Genomic DNA, 10,230 nt, shown 5'->3' with positions numbered 1-10,230 from the left:
ATGCCAGAACATACAGACAGACAAAAGCCGCCAGACCCCATCATCCTCTAGTATATATATATATATATACTCAGGACTAGATTACCTTGCGATACGTCCCCCACAAAGGGACTTTGCTCTGTAAATCTCGGTCCCCCTTGAGGAGGGTCTGATGCTCCCAATAGGCTGTCTGTGAAGGGATACTTATTTCTCTCTCTTTCTCTGCTAAGAGATTTTAACAAATCTCGGAAGAAAGTCTCTGCTGACTTTCAATTGTTTCTTTCACAATTTCTGATGTTTTATAATGTGGTCACCGTGAAAGTTGCATCGCCTTTAAAACGATCCAATTGAATAAAGCAGAAAACTTCTTCTTTACCAAGTCCTGTGTTGAACAGCAGTGAAAAGTTGACCGCTTTTCCTGTTTAACCTTTTCAAAATTAGATCTAACTTGTTCGCGTATCCATTTCTGGATCTGCAGGCTGGTACAGAGTTACCTCCCTTTAGGCTTTTTCAAATTTCCCTTGTTTTAACCTAATTTCTTGGTTAAAACTTGTCTAAATTTCTAAATTCTTTCTTAATAAATATCAATTCTTCACTTTGGCCTTAAATCAAAGTGTTTCCCTTCACAGATATCCTCTTGGGTTTGTCAGATGAGGGTAGTCTCCCATGCCAACAGAAGCTACCATTCAGAGAATGGTTTGCTTCTTAGTTGGATACCATGGGTTGACAACTCTCTCCATCAGTACCACCTGACCACTGATGAGACACAATAGTGTCGAAACACGTGTCTGGTCTAGGTACAAATACAATGGTCCTCCTCAGGACTAGATTACCTTGCGATACGTCCCCCACAAAGGGACTTTGCTCTGTAAATCTCGGTCCCGCTTGAGGAGGGTCTGATGCTCCCAATAGGCTGTCTGTGAAGGGATACTTATTTCTCTCTCTTTCTCTGCTAAGAGATTTTAACAAATCTCGGAAGAAAGTCTCTGCTGACTTTCAATTGTTTCTTTCACAATTTCTGATGTTTCATATATATATATATATATATATATATATATATATATATATATATTTAGTCAAGGTTATCTTGCGAAAGTCGACCCCACTCACCGTGTGGTTTACAGGCGCACGTTTTGCACCCATAGTCATCCGATGTGTAATTGTATCCGTGGGAACAGTCGTCTGGGCATTTCACGTCTGGGCACTCTGTGATCCATGAGAAATACACACAAACTCAGATACATATATGTACATACAGGCTCACAGGCCCATGGAGCCACAAACAGGTTGGACATAGACCCGCAACCGTGCGCCCACAGACAGACAGACAGACAGACAGACAGACAGACAGACAGAGAGAGAGGCACAGACAGACAAAAGACCGATAAATACTCAGACACAGACTCACAAACACACACGAACATAGAAACCGACACACACACACACACACACACACACACACACACACACACACACACACACACACACACACACGTACACACACACAATCTAACCCAACACACTCACTCACATGCACACACGTACACACACCCTAACAAACATACATACACACACACACACACACACTCACATACACACACACAAACACACGCAAGCACATACACAAATGTATTTCCATTCCATAGTTCTCACAGACATGTTACAAAACATGCAGAGTATCTTCCCTACTAGTGACCAGTGAACAAACGTCCTCAACTATTATTTTTCTGCGCACTGTAAAGCACTTTCCTTAAAACGACGACATATCTATATTTTGCCGATTTTTTTGTTACATTTAGTCAAGTTTTGACTAAATGTTTTAACATAGAGGGGGGAATCGAGACGAGGGTCATGGTGTATGTGTGTGTGTGTGTGTGTTTGTGTGTGTGTGTGTGTGTGTGTGTGTGTGTGTGTGTGTGTGTAGAGCGATTCAGACTAAACTACTGGGCCGATCTTTATGAAATTTGACATGAGAGTTCCTGGATATGATATCCCCGGACATGTTTTTCTTTTTTTCGATAAATACCTTTGATGACGTCATATCCGGCTTTTTGTAAAAGTGGAGGCGGCACTGTCACACCCTCATTTTTAAATTAAATTGATTGCAATTTTGGCAATTCAATCTTCGACGAAGCCCGGGGTTTGGTATTGAATTTCAGCTTGGTGGCTTAAAAACTAATGAGTGAGTTTGGTCATTAAAAATCGGAAACTTGTAATTAAAATTATTTTTTTATTAAACGATCCAAAAACAATTTCATCTTATTCTTCGTCATTTTCTGATTCTAAAAACATATACATATGTTATATTTGGATTAAAAACAAGCTCTGAAAATTAAAAATATAAAAAATATGATCAAAATTAAATTTCCGAAATCGATTCAAAAACTATTTCATCTTATTCCTTGTCGGTTCCTGATTCCAAAAACATATAGATATGATATGTTTGGATTAAAAACACGCTCAGAAAGTTAAAACGAAGAGAGGTACAGTAAAGCGTGCTATGAAGCACAGCGCAACCGCTGCCGCGCCAAACAGGCTCGTCACTTTCACTGCCTTTTGCACGAGCGGCGGACTACGTTCAGTTTCATTCTGTGAGTTCCACAGCTTGACTAAATGTAGTAATTTCGCCTTACGTGACTTGTTTTGTTTTGACAACAAGGTTGTATAGTAATTTCCTGGAAAGGAATAAGACAAAACACGCGGGAGATTATAAAGACAAAATAGCCGCACATTTTGTTCCACACCGGAAAGAATTTAGCCACGAGAAGGACCGCGCGTTTGAACTTCTCCCTTGTAGGAACAAAAGACGATGATCAGAAATAACTCGCTCGATAATGTCGCTTGAAATGATAGCCTTTGCTTTCAAACATATGCACATCGGAACCACGATTCGCTTCCGATTGCTTGCAGTGATCTCTAAAGCACACGAGTTCCCCCCCCCCCCCCCCCCCCCTCGATATGATAGCCTGTACTTAATAAATATGAACATCGGAGCCACGATTCGTTTGCCGATTGCTTGCAGTGATCGCTAAAGCACACGGGTTCCCCCCTCGATATGATAGCCTGTGCTTAATAAATATGGACATCGGAGCCACGATTCGTTTGCCGATTGCTTGCAGTGATCGCTAAAGCACACGGGTTCCCCCCCCTCGAAATGATAGCTTGTGCTTAATAGATATGGACATCGGAGCCACGATTCGCTGCCGATTGCTTACAGTGATCTCTAAAGTACACGGGGTTTCTCCCCTCGATATGATAGCCTGTGCTTAATAAATATGGACATCGGAGCCACGATTCGTTTGCCGATTGCTTGCAGTGATCGCTATAAGCACCCGTTTTTCCCGCCTGAACCCACGTGACCTCAAGCCATATACACGTGACCTCAGTCAAAACATGTTGTCAGCGATCACTGCGGGCCAGTGATTATTGTTGCCACGAATCCTGAACATATTTGAAGAAAAGTGTATCATATTGAGCGCACACTGCGTAACATACTCAGCAGAGTTAGTTGTTCGCCGTTTTCGCGGGTCTTAGCTTATGGAAAGCCGTTTGGCTCATACCCATTACACGTGTAATAAATAATTCATACACATGTAATAAACAATTTATACACGTGTATTTATTTCTTACACGTGTATAAATTATTTACTGCACGTGTAATTTATCTTTTTTATATTTAGTCAAGTTTTGACTAAATATTTTAACATCGAGGGGGAATCGAAACGAGGGTCGTGGTGTATGTGCGTGTGTCTGTGTGTCTGTGTGTCTGTGTGTGTGTGTGTGTGTGTGTAGAGCGATTCAGACTAAACTACTGGGCCGATCTTTATGAAATTTGACATGAGAGTTCTTGGGTATGAAATCCCCATACGTTTTTTTCATTTTTTTGATAAATGTCTTTGATGACGTCATATCCGGATTTTCGTGAAAGTTGAGGCGGCACTGTCACGCCCTCATTTTTCAACCAAATTGGTTGAAATTTTGGTCAAGTAATCTTCGACGAAGCCCGGACTTCGGTATTGCATTTCAGCTTGGTGGCTTAAAAATTAATTAATGACTTTGGTCATTAAAAATCTGAAAATTGTAAAAAAAAATAAAAATTTATAAAACGATCCAAATTTACGTTTATCTTATTCTCCATCATTTGCTGATTCCAAAAACATATAAATATGTTATATTCGGATTAAAAACAAGCTCTGAAAATTAAATATATAAAAATTATTATCAAATTGTTTTTTCGAAATCAATTTAAAAACACTTTCATCTTATTCCTTGTTGGTTCCTGATTCCAAAAACATATAGATATGATATGTTTGGATTAAAAACACGCTCAGAAAGTTAAAACGAAGAGAGGTACAGAAAAGCGTGCTATCCTTCTCAGCGCAACGAATACCCCGCTCTTCTTGTCAATTCCATGGGCACTGCCTTTGCCACGGGCGGTGGAGTGACGATGCTACGAGTATACGGTCTTGCTGCGTTGCGTTGCGTTCAGTTTCATTCTGTGAGTTCGACAGCTACTTGACTAAATATTGTATTTTCGCCTTACGCGACTTGTTTTCTTATGCTATGGAAAAGCCGTTTGGCTCATAACCATTACACGTGCAATAAATAATTCATACACGTGTATTTAATCATTTCTTACACGTGCATGAAATATTTATTACACGTTTGTTTGTTTGTTTGTTTGCTTAACGCCCAGCCGACCACGAAGGGCCATATCAGGGCGGTGCTGCTTTGACATATAACGTGCACCACACACAAGACAGAAGTCGCAGCACAGGCTTCATGTCTCACCCAGTCACATTATTCTGACACCGGACCAACCAGTCCTAGCACTAACCCCATAATGCCAGACGCCAGGCGGAGCAGCCACTAGATTGCCAATTTTAAAGTCTTAGGTATGACCCGGCCGGGGTTCGAACCCACGACCTCCCGATCACGGGGCGGACGCCTTACCACTAGGCCAACCGTGCCGGTATTTATTACACGTGTTATTACTCATTTCTTACACGTGTATTAATCATTGATTACACGTGCATTAATCATTTATTACACGTGTATAAATCATTTATTACACAAGCATTAATCATTTATTACACGTGTATTTAATCATTTATTACACGTGTATTTAATAATTTCTTACACGTGCATGAAATATGTATTACACGTGTATTTATTACACGTGTATTTAATCATTTCTTACACAAGCATTAATCATTTATTACACAAGCATTAATCATTTATTACACGTGTATTTAATCATTTATTACACGTGTATTTAATCATTTCGTACACGTGCATGAAATATGTATTACACGTGTCTTTATCATTTATTACATGTGTATTGATTATTTATTACACGTGTAAGAATCATTTCTAACAAGCGTTTAAAATGCAGGAGTCACGTGGTTAAGCGACTTAAAAACTCGGACTGGGAATCCACATGAAAAACACTATATGCGTCTTCATCGCAAACTTCTTCTGGCTCATTACCAGACTGCAACAAGTTGATGCAATGGTTCACATTTTGGCGGGTCTGATAAAAAAAAAATCCCCTCTTGCGGCGTTGCCATTTTAAGAGATCACTCGCGCGCGAACCGGAAGTAGTATAGACGAGATTTGTTGCTTTGCAAGTCGTATATTTTCCGATTCAAGATTTAATTTATTACAGGTGTATTTAATCATTTCTTACACGTGCATGAAATATTTATTACACGTGTATTTAATCATTTTTTACACGTGCGTGAAATATTTATTACACGTGTATTTAATCATTTCTTACACGTGCGTGAAATATTTCTTACACGTGTATTTAATCATTTCTTACACGTGTATGAATTATTTATTACACGTGTATTAATAATTTATTACACGTGCATTAATCATTTATTACACGTGTATTAATCATTTATTACACGTGTATTAATCATTTATTACGCGTGTGCTACTCATTTATTACACGTGTATTTCTTTCTTTATTTATTTATTTGGTGTTTAACGTCGTTTTCAACCACGAAGGTTATATCGCGACGGGGAAAGGGGGGGGGGGGGGAGATGGGATAGAGCCACTTGTCAATTGTTTCTTGTTCACAAAAGCACTAATCAAAAATTTGCTCCAGGGGCTTGCAACGTAGTACAATGTATTACCTTACTGGGAGAATGCAAGTTTCCAGTACAAAGGACTTAACATTTCTTACATACTGCTTGACTAAATTCTTTACAAAGAAACACTTAACAAAGGTAAAAAGAGAAACAGAATCCGTTAGTCGCCTCTTACGACATGCTGGGGAGCATCGGGAAAATTATTCCCTCTAACCCGCGGGGGGTACACGTGTATTAATCATTTATCACGCCTGTAATAATCATTTATAACACGTGTATTAATCATTTTTTACGCGTGTAATGGTTATGAGCCAAACGGCTTTCCATATTAGCTGCAAGGTCAACCGCGAGCAACTCTGCCAAACCGCATAAACATTATGACAGAGATATTTCCTGAAAACGTCTTTTTGGAAGTTTCCCTTTCGGAGAAGCTTCGCATGTGAAAACTTGCGAAGCGAAGAAGGGGACAAAGTACTTCGTCGTAGCTGCGGGTTTTCGGTATGAAGACTTCAAAAAGCTTCGCATGTGAAAACTTGCAAAGCGAAGAAGGGGACAAAGTACTTCGTCGTAGCTGCGGGTTTTCGGTATGAAGACTTCAAAAAGCTTCGCATGTGAAAACTTGCGAAGCGAAGAAGGGGACAAAGTACTTCGTCGTAGCTGCGGGTTTTCGGTATGAAGACTTCAAAAAGCTTCGCATGTGAAAACTTGCGAAGCGAAGAAGGGGACAAAGTACTTCGTCGTAGCTGCGGGTTTTCGGTATGAAGACTTCAAAAAGCTTCGCGAAGTCGACTTGGGTCTTAATTAAGGACGGGCTTTAGAACTACCCAGGAAATATTTGTTTTGCCACGTAAATGTCAATCATACTCACCAAACTTTTTGCAGACACATATTTTACATCCTTATTCCCCCCTCTGCTTCTTTACCTCTGTAAACTTGTAGGGGTAGTTATTTTTCGATAATGACCCAGCAACCAAACAAATAACGACCCAGCAACAGCCTGAATCCTCGATAGTGCAATGGGTTGAGAAGTTGTTCTGTTTCGGTACTACTTTTTGCGACTGAAAAGTTCCGAACGCTCTAACGTACGAAGTATACATCTCTGGAGCAAACAATACAAACATACCGCATTTAAATTAACAACTACAGGCCTGAACACATGAATCTTCATATAAAATCCATGAGTTCGGTTGTTTTCTGAATCTAGATTTGCCGTGCTCAAACGTTCATCACAAGCAATTTCCCGCAAGGCAAGTAACTCATACTTTGTCTAGCGACAAGAGTAGTTCTCCTTCTTTTCACTCAGTTTCTTCGACAACAGACTGCAATCCGACGGTCAGTTTTCAACAATATTTCATTTAATAAACAGATCACATGCAACCAAATGCACACATCTCATCAATTTAAACAACATAAAGCGGTTTCATACACTATTTTCCCCAGAAAACTGAACTTCATACAGTTTTTAACGTTGGAACACGGGTGCAAAAGTTCGTCTGCTAGTCCCATTTGACGAAAGAACATTATCCTAAGCGATACCAAAACATATACAGAACACACAATATCTGCCTTTGCCGCCACAGCAGAATAACAGCATATCTGTGTACTTGATTTGAGTCCAAAATAGGAAAACTGACAAGAAGTGTTAACAGAATGGAATGATTTGCACGGAACTATACAACCGCGCATTAATCGATCGCCTGCGCAGGTTAACTGGTTGAGTGAATAGGATTCGATCAAACTTTCGCAAAAAACCTCCTCTTTTCTTTGAATAACTGAAGAAAGGAGGAATAAAGAGGTTACACACCTCGTTTCAGTGATTATAAAAAATAATGGTCTCAGTTCGCGGTCATGAAAAAGCTCGCTAAAGCTCGCATTTTTCATGATCCGCAAACTTCGACCATTATTTTTAATAATCACTGAGACTCGGCGTGTAACCTCTACGTATTTGTCATTGCTGTCCTCGTAACCATGGGAACAGTGATCCGGGCATTTGACATCCGGGCACACTATAAAAAACACACAGAGAAAACGTCATCAAAAATTATCAAAATAAAAATATAAAGACCACGCCAGAAATTCGCCGTCAAGAAGGACCTATAAGGCAGACTGGTATGCAGTTGATTCTGGGTGTGAGTCCAAGTAGAGGGATGGTTTTATTCTATAAAAAAACCAGATGGTGAGGCAAATCGTTTACACGGGAAGCACTCTAGCTTTAACAAGCAAAACCTGCAGTTCTCACCATAAGCTTCACAGGCACAGGTTTTACAACCATTGCTGTCAGCGCCGTACTCGTAGCCATGGGAACAGCGGGGTGGGCATTTCACTTCTGGGCACTCTGTACACAAAAACCCAACATTTTTTTTTTTTTTTTTTTCTTTTTTTTCTCTCTCTTTTGGACACTCTTCACTACAGTTACTCTAACGTTACATTGTTTTGTTAAGCTCTAATTACAGCGGCCATTACAACGGGAAAGAAGAACAAATGTGCAAATGTTTTACATTTGCCCCTGCGAGCTAGCCAGCACGCAATCACACACACACACACACACACACACACACACACACACACACACACACACACACACACGCTCACACACACGCACGCTCGCACGCACACGCACCCGCACACACACGCACGCACGCACACAGACGCACGCGCGCACAGACACGCTCACACACACACACACACACTCACTCACGCACGCACACGCGCGCAAATACACCCGCGCACACACACGCGCGCACACACACGCGCGCGCGCACACACACTCACACACACACACACACACACACACACACACACACACACACACACACACACACACACACACACACACACAAAAGTCAACTTTTGCAAGTAGACAATGTACAAACTAAATTGGGAGAATTTGTATATAATTGCTTCCAAAAAGAGAAACAATGAAATCATTTGGTTATTTATCTTCCCGTGTCTTATAAACACTACGTTTCATGACAATTAAGTTTATTCGTATACGTATTCGTATTCACACACACACACACACACACACACACACACACACACACACACACACACACACACACACACACATACACACACACACACACACACACACACACACACACACACACACACACACACACATACACACACACACGTTTGTATGGGTTGTGAAAGAGTGAATACCCTTGCTTTTAGTGAGGCAAGCTCTATACACATGCTCCTCGTCGACGTGTTTCAGACACACCCCTAGCTATTGACTGACATACACTGGGAAAGGTTGACTGACATACACTGGGAAAGGTTGACTGACATACACTGTTAAAGGTTGACTGACATACACTGGGAAAGGTTGACAGACACACCCCTAGCTATTGACTGACAGACACTGGGAAAGGTTGACTGACATACACTGGGAAAGGTTGACTGACATACACTGGGAAAGGTTGACAGACATACACTGGGAAAGGTTGACAGACATACACTGGGAAAGGTTGACTGACATACACTGGGAAAGGTTGACAGACACACCCCTAGCTATTGACTGACATACACTGGGAAAGGTTGACTGACATACACTGGGAAAGGTTGACTGACATACACTGGGAAAGGTTGACTGACATACACTGGGAAAGGTTGACTGACATACACTGGGAAAGGTTGACTGACATACACTGGGAAAGGTTGACTGACATACACTGGGAAAGGTTGACTAACAGAAAGTAAGAGCAGTCACTCTTTCACAACGTACACAAACGCGACAGAGTTATTTCCGAACATCGTCTAGTGTGCTCACCGTAAGGTTTACAGGCACAGGTTTTACACCCGTAATCATCAGCGCTGTAATCGTAGCCATGGGAACAGTTGGGTGGGCACTTGGTTTTTGGGCACACTGTTTTATAAAAGACTAACATTGTAGGTATGCATACACAGTAGTGACACAGATACAAACACAGAAAGAAAGACACAGACACAAGTCTTCGACTCGTCGGCATTATACTTGTCTCGTCTAAACATCGGACCCTATTGCTACGCTTAAAAAAACACAATAGCTGCTAATAATGTAAGGTTTCAAGAACTAGCGAAGAAATTTCATTTTATGTTTGGTAGTCCTTCTCTTTTATGTTAACCGTTAGGCCTAATTAGAGTGAATTAGCTTTGATAGACATTCAG

At 40.8% G+C, this 10,230-nt stretch overlaps 1 protein-coding gene across 3 annotated transcripts in view; it reads right to left on the bottom strand.

The window, feature by feature from the left end:
* LOC138950683 (cysteine-rich motor neuron 1 protein-like) overlaps positions 1-10,230 on the bottom strand; it is a 44,603-nt gene that overhangs the window by 32,324 nt on the left and 2,049 nt on the right. For all 3 annotated transcript variants that reach the window (XM_070322397.1, XM_070322398.1, XM_070322399.1), the window contains exons 2-4: positions 9,854-9,949; positions 8,318-8,413; positions 1,090-1,185 (exon numbers count right to left, since the gene is read on the bottom strand). In XM_070322397.1, the coding sequence (XP_070178498.1) occupies positions 1,090-1,185; positions 8,318-8,413; positions 9,854-9,949 (288 nt within the window). The remainder of the gene's footprint in view (positions 1-1,089; positions 1,186-8,317; positions 8,414-9,853; positions 9,950-10,230) is intronic.

The sequence above is a fragment of the Littorina saxatilis genome, linkage group LG16 (genome assembly GCF_037325665.1).
Source record: "Littorina saxatilis isolate snail1 linkage group LG16, US_GU_Lsax_2.0, whole genome shotgun sequence".
In the NCBI taxonomy this organism is placed as follows: Eukaryota; Metazoa; Mollusca; class Gastropoda; order Littorinimorpha; family Littorinidae; genus Littorina; species Littorina saxatilis.
Note: the sequence above shows the minus strand (reverse complement) of the source record. Positions and strands in the feature narration are given on the sequence as shown.